The sequence below is a fragment of the Thermobia domestica genome, chromosome 13 (assembly GCF_964235325.1).
Source record: "Thermobia domestica chromosome 13, izTheDome1.hap1.1, whole genome shotgun sequence".
Lineage (NCBI taxonomy): Eukaryota > Metazoa > Arthropoda > Insecta > Zygentoma > Lepismatidae > Thermobia > Thermobia domestica.
The window spans coordinates 35,158,963-35,177,779 of record NC_137466.1 but is presented as its reverse complement, the minus strand read 5'-3'; the positions used below and the strand labels follow the sequence as shown (position 1 = coordinate 35,177,779).

Sequence of the window (18,817 nt, the reverse complement as noted above, 5' to 3'; positions counted from 1 at the left end):
CATGTTCCCCCGATATATCTTCCACTGACTACCTCTTCTTCTGGCATTTCCATCACTTCTTGGAAGGGAAGACACTCCTTGATGATTGGGGGATTTCTTACCATCGTAGACTCAAGAACTTCCTCTTTCGCCACGTACAATCCAATCGGCCAAGCAATGACAAAAGTGCAACTATTTTGACTAATAGGTATTGTAATTTTCAATATTTGACCTTCGGAAATGGCGCACCTGGATCGGACATTTCAAACGTAGCAACCTATTGTTAAATTTATTTGAGTAGTTTAATCTTTTATGAACAATATTTGACGAAAGTTTATTTTCTTTCTGTTCTTTCAATTCTCTTCTTTTATGACAGATCCGTTGAGAACGTGGTATGCTCCTGGTACCACTATAAAAATCGAATAATAATAATAATAATAATAATAATAATAATAATAATAATAATAATAATAATAATAATAATAATAATAATACTCAATAGCCCATGATGTTATTAATTATACATCTTAAAAATGTAATTTGTAATATGAATACAAATCAAAAAGTATTTTTGAATTAAAAACGGATACTTGCTATAATGTTTGTATCGAGGAATGTTTATTATCACTTCTTTAGTATCACTTCTTGTAGTGAAAATTTGCTAGAGCAAGAATTACCTGGCCATTATCAGGAACGAGTTTTGTAAATTTTTCCTTTCAGCTGAAGTAAATTTCAATCACGTTGTGTTAGCAAACAGTATGCTCTCAACAAGTAAGAACAGAAGTCAATTGAGGGCATTCGTGGTCACTCGGTCATTCAATGTTGGAAAGTTGGAAAGTTGGTTAGTTTGAAGTTTCTGTCCCTCTTTAATACCGAATGTTATGAAACGTGGGCTTACATCTTAATGAGGAATCCGAGTGCCATGAGCTCTCACTAGAAATTGAATCCAAACTACCCAATATAGTCAGTGTTATGTTGGAAGTTGACGTTCAACCTTGGTAACTATATTCATTGTAGATGTCTTTCTTATTCCTCGAAACTACTAAAAGTAATTTCATTCATAGGTTTCATGAGTATTAGAGAAATGAGGCGCCTAGTATCAAAAGCCACCAAATCCATTTTTTAAAAATCAAAATTGAATTATATATCGCTTGTTATATGTTTGATCTAAAGGAATTCCATGGAAAAAGAATTTTGTTTAAAAGCTTAATATTTCATACTAAAAAACTAGTTCAAATATGGAACTTTGTACGCGTGCATATGGAGCTTCATGTACTTTTGCGAGATTACTCGAAACTAAGCGAAATTGATCTGGTGGATTTTGATACTAGGCGCCTCAAATAGCTATCAATGTGTAGATGGACAAAATGGAAATCTTATTATAAGAACTTCTTTAATAAATTTCCTCCTAACTAGAACTACAACGCAAACTTACAGCTATAACTTTTAAGTTTAATGAGTATGCACTTTTTTAAGAAGTTAACTCCCTGAATCTTCCACATTACGAGAGTATGTGGAAAACGCAAACAGGTGAAGTAAGTTTCAGATCACAGATCTAACTATCAAGTACTTCAGAAAATAAGATTAATTACTCACTACTTGTCATATGAGTTCGTATTATTAATCAAGCTTTTTATTTATATAAAGAACTACATAAATGAAAATGGGACACATACTTTGTGTGTTCCAGATCCCATATGTCACCATACTTTGTATCCTTGTTCTGTCAGTAGTTTTGGAAGGTTCAGTGCTCCAACAGAAGATTTTGTTTACTTATTTCATCATAAACCTTTGAACTTGTATAAATTCAACCTAAAGGGTTTGGTGTATTTGATTAAAATCCGAAACGTTCGTTATTTTCACCAAGAATAATTCTTGACTGTGATAACATTACAGTACATTTGATTCTCCAGGTTTACGATAATTTGCTAACAAGGCAAGATTTTGATCTGGCAGAATGACATTGTGAGTACATGTGTGAGAAAGTTAATGTTACTTTCAAATAGCATTATCTCCTTATCAAAATAACTTGCATTAAACTAACCTCACCACCACATTTCTTATTAAATCTTACCCTTAATCAATGTGAGTTCCTTCTCTTTTAATATTACCAATCCAGATTCAAGATGACCGCCATGATGTTCATGTTACAGTCTAGTAAAACTCCTGGCCTACAATCTTTAATCAACGTTTAATGTGGCTTCTGCTGTCCTTTTCCGAACTAAAGTTTTTTGTTTCATTTTTGCCTCACTACGTAAATACTGAATATTGTCGGTGAAAAATATCTCTCTATTCGACTTCCTTTTAACTACAATTCCCTGTGTCATTTTCATTTCCGCCCATATCTATCACCAATTGATTCATAGTGTCTAGTGAGATCCTTTGAATCTTCCGTAACACTTCCATCAAAATATTTCTGGTGCGTTCTGTTAATTCTTATAACATATCCCAATTGTTGAGCTGTTAACAAGGTATATGAGAACTACTAAACATTTAATTTACCTGGTTCTAAGGTTTGGTAACAATCTGCTCTTAGCTCTGAAATGAACGCTGAGAGACTACTATCGCCTTCGGCTTCTAGTCGATTATAAGGACAAATTTTTCCTTTCGAATATATGTCCTTCATCTCTGCAATGAGTTGCTGCAACTGAAAACAAAAAAAGTAAATATTAGAAACGATATTACTCTGTCTAATCATACAATAATTGTTATATGAAAACAAAATATATTATCTTTCTATATTTCCGTACAGCTTTTGATTAGTGTTGCCAGAGATCTCAAAAAGCTTTTGCCTAGTGTTACCCACAAGAAGTGTATTTTCAAATTCGAGGTCCAGATTTTCAAAACATTTTATGTTCATTTTTTAAATAAAAAATTGCTCTGGAGACTAGGTATAACACGAGATTGCTACTTTGTATTTTCAAGTTCATCGAATATCCAAGAAACAGAATAAAATAATAAGTAATTGTTTTGCTTGTTCTGTACTTACACTGAGTTTCACTCTCCTCCCTAGTATGATTCAGTATACTATTTAATCTGGAATTTGTAGTAGGAATACAATGGCATTTTGTCGATTGTGCATTAACAAAATGCTTGTGTTGGAATATTAAGATTATAACAAGGCTTCAAAACTTCCCTGTTGCTACGTCGCCGTGGTGACCGGAAATACGACTCTGGCATTTTGCTAATTTACGGCCAAAACATGTAAAATCACTGTGTCAAATAAGATTTGTATTATTAAATTTACACTTTGTTTGCGCAACTGGTGTCTATGTCAGAACAAAATTTTTCGAACATTTGCTATAACTGTACCTGAATTATAGATACTACGGTAGTTCAAAAATGCTGATAGAATGGGGTTAAATGTTTAGTATTCAGACGGGAGAAGTAACTTGAATAATAGCACTACAAAATTGATATAAATAGTTTGTGTAACTTGAAACACTTAACATACACAGATTACTATGTAGTATCGTATGTAATGGGGCGTTTACACTTAGTCGATTTGCGTTCGATTCAGTTGAATTGACGTCACTTTCAACTTAATCGACCGCGTAAACGGGACTTCAACTTAATCGCTTGTTGATCGAAGGCGACTAATCGACTGGCAACTGAATTAAAAGACGTTCTATTTTCTGTGGTTGAAATAATTGAACACTCCATCAATCTGATTCAGCCTAGTTGCTTCGATTTAGTGGCAAATGCAGCGAGTCGATTTAGTCGTGCGACTAAATCGACTAAGTGTAAACGCCCCATAAGACAGAAAAAGAAGTTAAAGATGAGGTATATATGCCGCGAAAATAAATTGTTCAACATTCTCCTGTCGTACGCATTTGAGAATACGGTAACCTTAAATGAAGGGACTACGATGGTAGTAGAAAATAAGAATGGGAAAGTAGACAGCGAGAGAAGTGAAGTCTTAGGAAGATGAAAAGAACATGTTGAGGACTTGTATGAGAGTAGGGATAGATCACGTAGTCTAGATGTTGAAGTAGAAAATGAAGTAAGCGAGGATGATAAAGGGTTTTAATAGCTATTTTTCAGAATGAGTTAGAAAAGGGTATATCCGAGATTAGGTCTGGATAGGCAACCGGAATTGTTAATAAACTAATCGAATTCATTAAGAATATGGAGGACAACGGTAAGAAAGAACTGTTCCGACTTTACAAGGAAATGTGTGAAACAGGAGAGTGGGAAAAAGATTTCCTAAAGATGATCATCGTAGTACAGTATTAGCTAAGAAATCGAATCCAGAGAAATGTGAGAACTAAAGAACTTTTTATATCGCACGCAGCAAACATCATGCTTCGAATACTGAACAAAAAGTAGTATGGAAGAACAAATAAAGAAGTTGAGGAGGAACAGTTCGCGTTTAGGAGGGGTAAGAGCACAAGAGACGTAACTGGCTCATTAGGGCTAATCAGAGAAAAAGGTTTATAGAAAAAGGGAAAGAGGTATGTGTTGTGTTTATTAATCTACAAAAAACTTTTGACCGGATGAACTAGGAATTGTTTGTTGAGTTTTAAAGGTTAGGTTGGAATAGAAAGATCGAAGTCTCATAAGAAATTTATATATGAATGAACAAGTAAATGTTAGAATAGAGGAGGAAATGATAGAGGAGAGTGCAATTGGAAGGTGAGTTCGACAAGATGTCGTCTCTCGTCAACATTATTTAATATCTACCTAGAACAAAGACAACATTTCGGTAGGAGGTAGAATTATTAGATGTATAAGATTTCTAGATATTATGGTGCTTGTTGCAGAATCTGAAAGGAAGATCAATAAGATTAGGATTTAGATTTCTGGGCTGTCGGCATCTAAAGGATATGCTAGATAATATAGTATCAAGAAAGAGAGGGAGGAGACAAAGGAGGGCAGTATCAAAACAAAAAAAATCGTATGTGAAAAGATGAAGAGGTTAGGTGAAGACCGTTGATAGATGTACGGGTAACATGCTGTAACCTGTATCTTAGTTCGTGAGTTAGTTACTTTCGTGGCATATATTCCTCAATCTTTAACTTCCTTTTCTATCTTACATACGATATTACATAGTAATCTGTATATGTTATGTGTTTCACGCTACACCAACTATTTATATAAATTTTGTAGTACTATTATTCAAGTTACTTCTCCCATCTGTACACTAAACGTTATACTCCATTCTATTAGCATTTTTGAACTACAGTCGTATCTACATAGGTACAATTCAGTTATAGTTACAACCAATGTTCAAAAAATATTCTTATTGACACATTGGTCCAAATGTTTTGGCCGTAAATTATGAAAATGCCAAAGTCATATTTCCCGTCGCCATCGCGACGCAGCAACCGGGAGTTTTTGAGGCCTGCTTATATATAATCTTAATATTCCAACAGAAACAATTTGTTAATGTACACTCATGTCCAAAATTATTGTCATATGTCTATAAATATATATATATATATATATATATATATATATATATATATATATATATATATATATATATATATATATATATGTGTGTGTGTGTGTGTATAAATATTTCTATAAATATTTCTTATAATGTTAGTATGTGTATAATCGGCAAAGACATGTATTTGGCAAATTTCATGTCAAAAGAGCAGTAAATAAGAACAATAAAACATTCTTGTCCATTTAGCAACATTTTGTTTTACTCATTCTAATTTTCGTATTTAGAATTCTTTTCCTATGAAATTTACGACAAATATACAATTCCCGATTATACACATAGTATCAGTATTAAAAGTACCCTGCAAAATCATTATCAAATATACTCTTACAAGAGAACAGTTATAGATATGCGACAATCATTTTGGTCATGAGTGCACAATCGACGAAATGCCATTGTAGTCCTACTACAAACTCATACATACGCGTGTACAGATACAATGTAGCACACCTAACGACTACATTCGCAATCACGGAAGAAAGAAACCAAACAAGACTTAAACATATTTACTGGCATTCATTTGACAACATTCAGAAGTATGAAAATAAATCGCAAATTATGCTCATCTTTAATTAGCAAACCAAGTAAGAATGCCATACAAACAACAGAATAAACTGCGTATTACCAACCGGAGTAATAAATCATTAGTTTTCTTTTATCTTAAATATAGCATCTAAAATATGTGCCTCTTTAAAAATATAACATATTCATTATTTTTTTCTAACTATTATGAAGTTTTAATTTGTTTCGGTTGAAAATTAAGAAAATGTAAATTCTCACTTTGTTGTTTCTGTTTCGGATTCAATTACATCCAAGTATATCTTCACTTTTAGATTCTGAGTCATGACTTTAGGGGAATGATTATGGATAAAAAAAAAATCATTAAGGGCGAAAGCTGAGACGATGAAACTCCTCGACGAGCAAAAGTCACCCAATATAGTTTCACCCAGAAACGCAGTTGCCTGATATTATCAAATAATAGTTTTATCTCCTCTTCTAGATTTCACATGTGCAATCACAGACCCTTTTTAAGGGAAATACAGATTTCGTAATTTTAATTTGACTAATTTACATTTTTATTCAAATGTTATTGTTGTTATTGTTAAGAAAGTATTTTATCTTCAGATCCAGTGTATTTACTGTTGAAATTACTCTGAAAATCCTAGTTCTTTGACCCAGAAATGGACCATTTAATATTATTTTAAAGAAGAAGAATTGTTTTGAAACTCGAACAAGATTCTAGAACGGTCGAATTCCAGTGTATCACTGTATTTCTTTAGTCTTCTTTAGTTACCCTCTAATGGTGAGTTTTATTGTTAAATTATATCTATGCTAAAATAAAATAGGTTCTTCTTTAATATGATTTGTTTCGTGAGGATAATACATTTACTTACCTCATTCAATTTTTCGTCTGGTAGAGCTGCCCTCTCGAGGACAGCAAGGATTTTAAATTGCCTCTTTACAAGAGGATCAAGAAATGACTTCCATGCGAAGCTCGTTGCACGCTTCCAGGATACTTTATGAAATTTCGCGAACATCAACTGTTCTTCGAGCTGAAAAGAAAATTAATATCGTTTAATATAGATCGTATTTAATAATCTAATTCTATAGTCAACTATATAGGGTCATTTAGGGAGATCTCACACTCAGGAGATCTCGACATTTTTAAGATCTGGTAAAGCTATAAGCTATATCTAGTGGTCATACACGCACGCGACAAGAAACATTTAGTACATGGAAAGTTAGTGTCGGTTCTCAGTAACAAGTTGCATATGCAGAGAAGTTAATTTTGCGTGTTGCAAAGAAAGCAGAAGCCTCTAAAATAGGTACATAAAGCTTTAAGAAAAAATATCCACGTTATAAGTTTCAGTAAGTCAAGTTATAGCAGTAATATATGTTGATGAAAGGAGGCAAAGGTTTGGTATTATGATAGAGTATACCCTCTGTATGCATATGTGTCAGGATGACACACATTGCTTGTTACAGTGACCACTCGTGCCAGCTTTTGTTCATCAATGCATTTAGGGGATAAATGAACAGTAATTGTAGGGAGATTTTGACATGTAGTTCCTTTGTTATAAGGAAAATCATCAGACAAAAGGATTACCGTCTGGTTCATCTTAGTGTATACATCATAGGTTTAGGTTACATAATAAACACGATTTGTCAGCTTCTGGGTCATTTAGTCCATTATAAGCCCAATGGTAAAAAAAAGTACCTTTGGTTTTAGATTAGCACAGTACTGTGTCAAAGATCCTGATATACTGAAGAAAGCCTATAATGCTCCCACTACACAGTACTCAAAATTATCAATCCTTAATGTATCTTTCTTCTGCAGTTTGAAAAACAATTTCAACTTATCTTTCGGCAATTTTGTTTGTAGGAAACCTGGCAAAATGTTGTGAAAGAAGACTATGAGAAAGCCAGTTTCAGTTGGAAGAAATCAGCCTCTGTTGAATTCTTCGCATATGGATTCTGAAAATGATTTTGTTAATTGTGATTTTTGGCTATTCATTATTATGCGTAGTGAAATATTGAAAGCAATATGTTGCAAAAGAGATTGAAACCAAAGTTTGTTTTTAACGAGCCTACATTGTTTCAGTGTTATTGGATTTCAAGTTAGTTGTAATGAATTGCAGCAAAGTTTACAAATAAGTCATATGTAGATAGTAGAAACCTTACATCTAGTATTTCATTGCGTTTTATGTTTATTGTAAAGGACACTGTTTTCAAAGATATTAAGAATTTAATTGCTTAGATGATGTTGAAACCTCCCATAGTAAGTGTCGAGTTCTTCCGCAAGACTTTCGAAATTTACTTTTCCGCACCATTACAATTTATGTGTTCTTGCATTTGCAAGTACTGCATTCACGGGCAAGATTTTGTGTTTTTTAGATAGGGCAAAGATTATTGTCAACTATTATCATTTTTGCATAATAAAATTATCGCAACTTTCAGAGTAGTGTCGAGTTGTTTCTTAACGTGTCGAAATGTCTCAAATGACCGTATTGTCAAACGTATCGACAAACAGTCTCAGAGTGAAAGTTGATAATTTCAGTATTTTTTCCTTCCTCAATCTATCTACATATATAAATAATGTAAAAATGAAAGTGATTATGTTTGTGACTTAATAACTCTTCAACTATCCAACCGATCTCGATCACATTTCTAACATGGATGAGGTTCGGGCCTGGAATAGTTTTAATCATTTCACTTTGGCGCTGCAACTTGGAGGAGGGTATATATATATATATATAGGTCCATAAATATCAATTTTCAGATCGCGCTAGTCTCACCTCCTAGGATTGTTTCTTTTATGATGTCATGTTTATGTTCAAATTTTAACGCAAATTGGTTAACAATAAATGGTGTCCCAAGGTGACTATTTTACTTACTTTAGACTGTATTCGTTATATTGCATCTACATGTAAATATTAATGTCGCTGCACATGAATCAGAGTACATCATTGAAAACAGCATAAAAACATGCAAACAATAGACAAGTTATGTCAGCAGAAGTAGTAATAATGGAGCTTAAATATTCATTACACTTGCTTTGTTACCAGGGTTGCCATACGTCCGTATTTCGTACGGACTGTGTATTTTTGGGTCCGTGTCCGTGTCCGTATCGTGCAAAGCATGAAATAGGAAAATGTCCGTATTTGACAGTTTTTGGGGCTTTCTGAAAATTTCCGAGTCGGGAATCGCTAAAATATCTGGCGAAAAGAAATGTGTTTTCATCATATAACATATTTTACTAACTATTAATAAAGTAGGTTATGTTTTTTAAAAAGTGTCTCATTTTTGCATTCCAGGGTTATTTTGGTTTTTAATATACGTAATATAATGACATGATTTATTATGTTTGTGTTAATGAAAAAATATAAAACATATTACTTTTCAATAGTGTTTTAAGTATTACAGTAAACAATTGTGTGATAATCTAGAAAGGTGACTTTTAGGTAAGAAATTCCAAATTTTTATTCTGTGTTTGGGCACCGTATCTTGGATGGACCGTCATTTTAATGTTTGTCCGTATTTTGGATCAAAAAATTATGTCAACCCTATTTGTTACTCTAGATATTGTGGACGGTAGTCACTCACCACTTGTAACAAGTACAGCTTTTGACTTTCATCTTTCATCAATACATTACTATATTCCTGAATTAAGTTGACACCACGCTCGGCATTATCATTGATCACAAAAAGGTTTGAAATCGGATCAAATGATTCCTTATTGCCATCGTTTGTTTTCCAGACATCATGGTCGATTTCCAAGAAGCCATTTGAAAGTTGGAACCTTGTAAACAAATTCACTGTATGGAGAGTAACGAATTGACTCTTGGTAATTACTGTATCAATACCACCCAAGCGTAGGACAAGCTTCTTCGGATATATTACATGACTTCATTGCTTTCACTATGTGAACTCTGGTTTCGTTTGGTACACGCTTATCAAATATAGAAATGCCAATGATTTCGGGTGACAGGTACCAAAGCTGGCAACAAAACTTGTGCAGTGAAGTCTGGGAGATGGCTTGATCCGGATATTTCCTCAATTTCTTTAAAAATTGAAAATCATTGTATAGTGGTGTATGGTGCATTGCTGCATTGCAAGGTTCCATGTACAGGTTAACAAGGAATACACGTCTCGTAGGAATTTCTCCTTAACACTTGAAAGAAGGAACTGTTTTCGGAACATGAATATCTTCAAACTGTAGAGAGCTTTGGACATACATCTTACATGATGCAAGACATCTGGATGATGGAAATTATGTCCATTCGGTAATCTACCCTCCAGGAATATTATGAAGAGCTCCAAGAATTCTTTGTAATCATCCCTACATTGTTGCTGTTTGAGAGTACTGGAAGTAAAGTGAAGCACATTGTAAGAGTACTCTGAACACAAGACTGCACAAAACTGTGCTTCAATCCAAGCTCATATTTTTTCAAGTCAAATGTTGCCATTGTTCTTTGAACTTTAATAAATGCACGTCCGGACCTGATGTTGGCAATTGAAACTTCGTATCAAACATACTCCTTAACACCAATTCGTAAATGTGCCTTCGACAAAGTAAGTAAATCAGCTCTCGTCCGATAAGTTGTTCTAGCTGAACACAGGCGTCTTAAACACGTCCAGTGTTGGAGGCCTTTGTGTCACAACATAACCCTTTCACTTTTTCTGTGACGCCACATTTATTTAATATATTGAACACTGCCTACGCTTGATGTTTACCCTACCACTGTCCAGTTTCGAAACACAAAGAAGTTGTGTTTTCCCACCAAATGACACTGCGATTGGTAATCTCTCTACATTTACTTGCGCACTTGCTTTAGGAAAAAGTTTAGTATTCCAGTGCACAATGAGAGAGATCATATTGTTTAAATGAAATTGGTTCTGAATGTCCTGGGCCTTTATCTTCCTAAATTCTTTCCTTAAACGCCTTATAGATGACTTTACCTTATAAACGCCTTGCTATTATCACTTAACGGCATCCGTATCACTAATTCTGCACTTATCGAGGGCTGCCAATAACTTATCTGTAATGAAATGTGTCGTTCCTCTCCTGCTTCTGCAAGGTGATGATTGAACAAAATCAGCATCATTTTCGGCCATCTCCAGTGTATCTTCGTCGTCATCTGTGCTAGAGGACAATGCGGCTGTGGAAGATGTACCTAACTAATTAATAAACTAACTCTATGGCCTGTGGAACCCGGAGGTTCAATGTCGCGTTCATGAAAGCTCTCCACTGACTTCTATCCTAGCCAATTGGATCCAGTTTCTACTTTGTATTTCTATTACTACGAGATCCATCTTAATATTGTCTTCCCATTTGCGCCTACGTCTTCCTAATGGTCGTTTTCAGATTGATCTTCCATTTAAGATTTTCTGCTTAGTTTAGTCTGATGTAACTGTTGCGTTCTTTGCATCTGGTTTCAATGGTTCGCCCTGTTTGTCCAATATATGACTTACCACATTCACATGGAATGCGGTAAGCTCCAGGAGTTCGGAGACCCAGATCGTCTTTGATTGGACGTAGTATTTTTTATTTTCGTTTGAGATTTGTGTATTGTCCTAGTGTTGTACCTGGCGAATAGTCTGCCGAGCTTTCTAGAAGTGTTGCCGGCCGATGTATGAGAGGCAGATTGTGTTCTTCTGTTCTTGATTCATAGCTTCTTCTGTGCTTTTGTTCTTGTTGTCAGTATCCTTCGTTCTGGTCCTTTTCAGGGCCATATTTATATCTCCCATTCAGTATCCATTCTGGAGCGTGGTGGTGCGAAGGTGATTAAGTTCCTCTGTTAAACAATCCTTGTAGGAGATGGAGAATGCTCTATGTGCTAAGGTGTTGAGAACTCCAAGCCGTTGAGCTTTGTGATGGAAACTGCGTTCAGATATAAATCTGTATGTGTTGGTTTCCTGTATACTCTATGACCTAGGCTGCCATCCCAGATGTTTCTGAAGAGTATATGAAGGTCATGCCAATATAAACAAATTGACGCTTGTAACTGCCTTAAGTTCATTCGCAGTTAGTTTCAGCTGCTTCCGTAAGAGGAATATCTTTATCATATAAATGGCCTTTGCCATCCATTTCGTATGGTGAAAAGGGGTTTTAGTGCAAACTCCTCCTTCAGGATGTTCACGCAAGAAGATATGAAAGAAACAAATTCTTAGTAATCGTCACGCGGATGTGCAGAAAATTCAATTGCATTTTTCAGGAAACTCAATGTTCGGGATTTCAGTTCTGTTAGGTGCACTGATTCCGATAACCTTTCCCCAAGATCAGGATCATCGAGTGCAAAGCTCCAATAATCGTGGTCAATGCCATTGCTCCTTGAACCGAGCAAACAGAACGAAGGACCGTATTCGTACTTGAAGACGTCGGACAGAATGACTTCCAAAATGTAATGCCGGCAGGCCATTCAGAGGAGCTCCTTATGCAGCATCTGATGAATTTGGATGCAAACTTCCTGCGAAAGGCTGATTATCGATGTTGTTATGTTGGAGACAAATCCCTTACTCTGATCCTAAATACCACATTCTAGGATTGCTGAACAACATGCTTAGGCTTGAACTGTAGCTGTGCTGTTAGGGTCAAGCGGCACACCAATCAGAACACCATGCCGAACAAAGGAATTCTATGAACATGTTACAATGGTGAGAATCAATGTGTGGCATCATCTTTGTATCCCAGTGAAGTAGAAATGGAATAACTGAAGCATGACAGCACCAGCCATTACAGATAAGACCCACTTTCCTATTCCTTCCCTGTTTTTCCTTCGATGGCGTCGAATGGAACTTGTTGAAAGGGTCTTTCCTTTAATGTTTAGAGCTGTCGATTTTGTCGTAGTTCCAATAATTGTCATGCGGTCGGATATATTAAAGCAGTCTAGTACTGAAGTTATTTCTGAGGTCAAAAGTGTATGACGAGAATTTCCATGTGTATTTTTCCTTTTTCCTGACTCGGAATCACATATTGAGAACCATCAGGATCTTCTATATCCGATGACGAAGAAGAAAGGTCAACCTTTGCAGAATCCAGAAAGCTGTAAATCTCACTTCCCTCTGACCATATATTTCATGACTTATAGATAATAACTTCAAAGATCAACTAAAGTAAACGTTTTGGAGGAGTTCTAAATTATGCTTAATCCAGTTCATGTTCCGCACAAAGTTCTCAATATCGAATGGAAATAGAGCACAGAATATCTCGTTATGTAGCAGAAACTTTTTAAAGACCCCATTACTGATAAACCACCCTAGTGTGCATTAATAACCTATTAATTATACACCTATTGGAAAGCTTGTGAAAAAGAAGAATGTGACTGACAGAATCAAAGGCCTTGGAGAGATCAAAATAGATGACATCTAATTGAGTATTGTTATTCATACATTTAACTGCATAGGAAAGAAGAGTACTTAAATTTATGAGACTTGAGCTTTTTGGTAGAAAACCATGCTAAGAAGTATGAATGTAAGATGACGTGAATTCAAATATCCTGTCTTTGATTATTTTTTCGCAGATAATAGATATTGCAGAAAGAAGAGATATTGGCCTCTAGGAGGATACTTGATCTTTAAGTCCTGATTTGTATATTGGGGTCACGTGAGGTAGTTTCCAGCTGGTGGGATCATATCCTTCTCTGAAACATCTATTGAATAGGATGGATAGAGGAACCGAAATAACTGAAGCAGTTTTGTTAAGAAAGAGAGAGCCAATGTTGTTGGGCCCAAGTGATCTATGTGAAGAAAGTGACTGCAAAAGAACCAAAACCTCAGCCGGAGTGGTAGAGAGGTCTGATAAGGTGTTAGTACAAATGGAGCAGAGTTTTTTTATTTTTGTATTAATATTGTGATTGTATAAATATTTATCCTCCGTGTCAATTAACTGAATTAATACTATAAATGAAAAATACAGCAAAAGTATTTATATGAATTGAATTAATGCATAATAAAAATATTTATTATACAAGTATAAACTCTACAATATCAATATATTTAATATACGAGGTTCAATTAGTATGTCAAAATATGTGGAGGCCTATATCTCAAATACGATTCAGAATTTTTAATGAAATACGATCCAGAGTTCTTTACACATCCAAAAAAAGCACCCTCTTGATTTCACTCCTAACAAGTCATAACATTACAGACCGGTCCTATGATATCATGTCGAAAAGTTTCGAGTGTCTAAAGATTCACATGGTTCCATTCTTTACGAACGAAATCAAAAGAAGCGCATGTTTTCTAATACTACAGAAATAAATTAATAATGGCAACCAATTTTCGGGCTTCATGTTAAGTTTTCGTGTACGAAAGAGTTAAATAAAATTCTTTGATGACAGTTTTATTCTTGTCAACAATGTTTTTTTTATTTACCTTAAAAGATTAGTTCCATTCGGTTAAGATTGGTACGATATAGTGGTGGAGGTATTACTTTATTTCCTTTATATGATGGAAATACATCAATAACACATATGATATTTCTTATTTGTTTTCTATATTAAACTTAACATCTAAAGTTAAGACTTTAGTAAATTCGGTCTAATGTTAATTTAAAATCCTTCACGGTTTATTTTCTTTAAATTTTGTACAATACGAGGTAATGTATTCAAGGTGATGATTACCTCAACACAAGGAATGTGTATTGTTCTACGCGTTATAACTTCCTTGAAGAAGTTCAAATTGTATAACCACTTTGAGAACGACCATGTGATGTATCTTTGTAAAGAACAAGGAGTTTGTTTTCGCTACGACTAAGTTCATCATATACCTTATCGACCAAGTTTTGTATCACCTATAAGAAAATGAGACATGAAGAAAAGGAGCCCACAATCCCTTCGCCAACACGTCTCAAAGCACATCCAAACTTCTTACCTTATAGGAGCTGATGTATCTTACCACAAGAAATTGCCGGCTCATTTGACTGTCAATAAAAAAAGCCAAGGAAGAATATAGAAACAATCATAAGAGGGGAATCCAACCAGACCAATTTCATGAAAAATATTCAACTACACAGGCCGAAAGAAGTTAAATATAACCACAAGAAAGAACATACACAACACGAACATTCAAAAGTTATGGACAAAAGTTCTTCGCATCCTGATCAACAAATCTCCCATACTCTGAGATTTTAAAAAAAATATGGAAATCTATACTATACTTCCAAATTCTCCAATGGGTGTTTGACTAGTATTACTTACTCCTCATTTGTCAAACCCACAAGCATCCCTGCCTCAACGAGCACCTTATACAGATCTTCGAAAATATCACAGGTTAAACCCAGCACCATTTGAACCAGTAATGGAAATCTTTTCATCTACGCCATTGAACCCAACCGAGTTTCTTAAATTAAGCATTGAGATTAATTCTTTTGGTCGTTCCCCATTGATAGGAGCTCCAAGACACAAATGTTCATACTGAAACTATTTCTCGACATAAGATTGAAAGATTTTCAGGACAGTAGGCAATTTATCAACAAGAAATTCCAGGACAATCATCCAGCAACTAACTGTTCAATGTTAAAAGACTTTCACGTGCTACGTAACTTAACGTAACCTCAAGGCTATAGACCATCCCTTGTCTTATGAAGACGGCGGATCAGTGGTAGAGAAATTATGCACGGGTCCCTGGTTCAATCTCAGCCAAGTAAGTTTGTGATGGACAACATCCTATCCCTGGGTTTTCTTGAGGTACTTCCGTTCCCTTCCACATTCTCAATTTACCCATCATTCACTTGCCTTAATCATCTGTCTTCCTCAATCTAAAGAGCATAACAGTGGGACCTTAACCCGGGAAAGCCCGGTGTCCCCTACAAGGGTCAGCAGTTTAAATGCCTCCTATTTTCCACCTGAAGGAAATATTTCGGTTATGTTTGGAGTTTTGGAAAGTATCTAGTCTAAAGATCACTTAGCACTACTGTGCGATTTTAGATCCACCTAGCGGCAGAGATATGAAGTATAGAATTACGCATTCTGCGGCCTGAGTGGCTGTTTGCACATTTCATTGCATGAAAATGGCTGCCAAGAAAGGAAACAAGTGACTATATTTCTTTAAACTCTTGATTTACTATCTTGAAATATTCATGTTCATATATAAATTGTAAAGTTTGGTCACAAATGAATAAAACTACTTATAAGTTTGCAAAAAGGTGTCCCCTGTAGGGGACACTGGGCACTGTACGTACATAATCTGTTTCTTTCTATAATTTCCGATTTTGAGAATATAGTTTAAATATATTATGTCGTAGATTTCTGACACTGTATACAAAATAGGTACGCGATACTTTGCTTATTATATACTAACTTTGATTTACGGCCAGTTTTCCTCAAAGGCGAAAAAGGCCTTCGAGAGCGGTTCTTGTCTACAGAAGGGTTTTCAAGATGAATTTATCTAACTACTGCATAACAATGATAATGATTGTTGTAAGAAAAGTAAAAGAAATTTAAAAAAAAACAATTATAAAAGTTGCATTGTATTGCTGAAGTTTACATAACCAAACCACACCTAATCAAATCTCCCTAGCCCAATCTGTTTGATTACGTTTTCTATGTGTAAGTAGGTTGTGCTTTGTGTGATAATTTACGTGAAGCTAATTTTCTTTTTAGCCTCAAGCTCCATGAAATTGTAGAAATCCACTAAAATTTGACTATAAACTGTGGTCGCTTCCACCCGAACAGGTTATTTGATTGCTTTTGAACCCTATCAGGGAGCTCAGTATAGCAAGCTACCGTATGAAGAGATCTTGGTCTAGGTCCAGGTGTTGATTTGGATATGGAGTCTAGGTTACCGCAAGGCTTTGGACCTTACAATTTTTATTTTGATAACTCTTTACAACATTGTCACTTATTGAAACTTTGTCAACGCATGGAAATGGAGGCACTGGTACAGTACGAGAGAACCGTATCCAGAAATAACCGTTGCAAGAGACAGAGGCACTGAAGAACATGTATGTTGTTGGTATGACTTTCACAGCCAAAAGTAACATTGAAGGACCCCATTGTAATTTGCGTTCTGTAATGCTATTGTTTTACCTTGCTTTGAGCAGCGTATTGAAATGTTATAACCAGAATATCCGTGTTTAATATTTTGCATTTTGTATAGTTATTCTATGTATACGTGATATTTGTGTTCATTCATATTTTATTTACAATAAAACCTGTATCTTTTAAGTCAATAGTCGTTTCAATATATGCCCATTGTATTTCTAATGCCCGGTGTCCCCTACAGGGGACACCCCTATTTCTCCGCATTGGGCACACGTATCGAAATATTTTCCCAATAATCTCGATTTAGTGTCTATAAAGGACGCAAAAAACAAGAAAATTATTCAATACCCCCTTTGTAGTAAGTATGGGCTTTCCCGGGTTAAACTGAAAAATTTCATTTAGTTTTTCCTCCCCTTATGGATAGGATATATTAGAATGAACTGCTTGTGCTCCAAACACAATACAACTGGTGCACTTCTCAAAAGAGAGACGTCATATTCCAGTAACTATCACTATCCATAGTATACCAATTCAACCTGGTGTTCGCAATCTAGGAATCTTCTTCGATATGAAAATAAACTGTCAGGAGCATCTCTGCAAGGCATCGCAATGATGTAACAGACTTCAGGCTCTCTACAATCTCCTAAGATCTCGTAATTCTCCTTGAGAACAAGAACATACATCTACAACATGATGATCAGAACTACTTTGCCTTCCTCCAGCATGGGAACGCACCGCTCCATCTTATTAACTATCTCTTCAATGTATTCGTAATTAAGTTTCACGTCTTATCTGAAGTAACAGCAGAGTCACACAGATTGGACAGCTGCCTAAGGATCTCAACGTTTCATTCCACAATGAAGTCATCGAATCAATTCGAAAGAAGCAATAATTTAGCTACCAGAATGACATCATTCAGGATATAGGGCATATATACGATGCTTGATCTTCTTCCTCCTGCGTAAATTCATCGCCGATCCAAATCAGATGCCATGAGACTGGAAGAGCACATTAATTCATCATTTTCATTTCACAATTCATCTACTACCAGACGGGAAGAATTCTCTCGAACTCAGTACTCACACAATCAACCTTTTAAGACATACTTTGACTTAACTTTACTATTAGTACTTCATTATCTGGCTACTACCTCTTTTGTTCAGTGTATTGGCAGAAGCCTATATTTTAGCCAGTGTGTTAAAGCAATAATAATGACAAGTTCAGTACAAAATAATTCTCAAGGATTGTAATAAGTATAGTGTTAGACTTACGGGGTGCCATTATGTGTTGCATTGGTGTTTATTACCACTCTTGCTTTTTCGGAATTAAATATTTTAAATATTTAAGAAGTATTCCTAGGGTTTTGGATATCAAAACTTCTAAAATTAGTTCTGTAATAAATCACTCACCATTCTTTTTTTGTTGACTTCCGTGATGTTGGTGCTGAAATTCCATTGCGAAGACATCACTCTGTAGCACATTCCCGAGGCCTCTCTATCGTACTCCCTTAAGAACTCCAGAGCTTCTCCTATGTTTCTGTTAAAACCCTGAAACAAACATAGAAATGTATTATTTCATCTTGTATGTGGAGCGAAAGATAATAATTTTGTACTGATAGCTACAATTGTATAACAAAGCATATTAACTTGGATATTTGTTTAGTTTGGTTTCAATTCTGGAGCACCAGAATCAACTGTAAGAGATGTACAGCGTTGTGAGATTGGGTGAACTGATCTGCCGACAGGGGCGCAAAAAGACCATTCCAAAAATGTTTCCTATTTCTGTTTGGATAACGCCGTAGAATTTTAAAGGAGTTATTCTATTAAGATTTATGTTTAACAACGAAAAATTACTCATAATTCAACTGGTTGTAGGTTAAGCTATTATTTACAGCTGACCG

The 18,817-nt window shown here is 35.2% G+C and overlaps 1 protein-coding gene across 2 annotated transcripts in view; it reads right to left on the bottom strand.

Moving 5' to 3' along the window:
- LOC145668092 (angiotensin-converting enzyme-like) overlaps positions 1-18,817 on the bottom strand; it is a 326,884-nt gene that overhangs the window by 132,942 nt on the left and 175,125 nt on the right. For both annotated transcript variants that reach the window (XM_081735610.1, XM_081735609.1), the window contains exons 2-4: positions 18,327-18,464; positions 6,826-6,984; positions 2,482-2,626 (exon numbers count right to left, since the gene is read on the bottom strand). In XM_081735610.1, coding sequence (XP_081591736.1) covers positions 2,482-2,626; positions 6,826-6,984; positions 18,327-18,398 — 376 coding nt within the window. In that variant the 5' untranslated portion in view covers positions 18,399-18,464. The remainder of the gene's footprint in view (positions 1-2,481; positions 2,627-6,825; positions 6,985-18,326; positions 18,465-18,817) is intronic.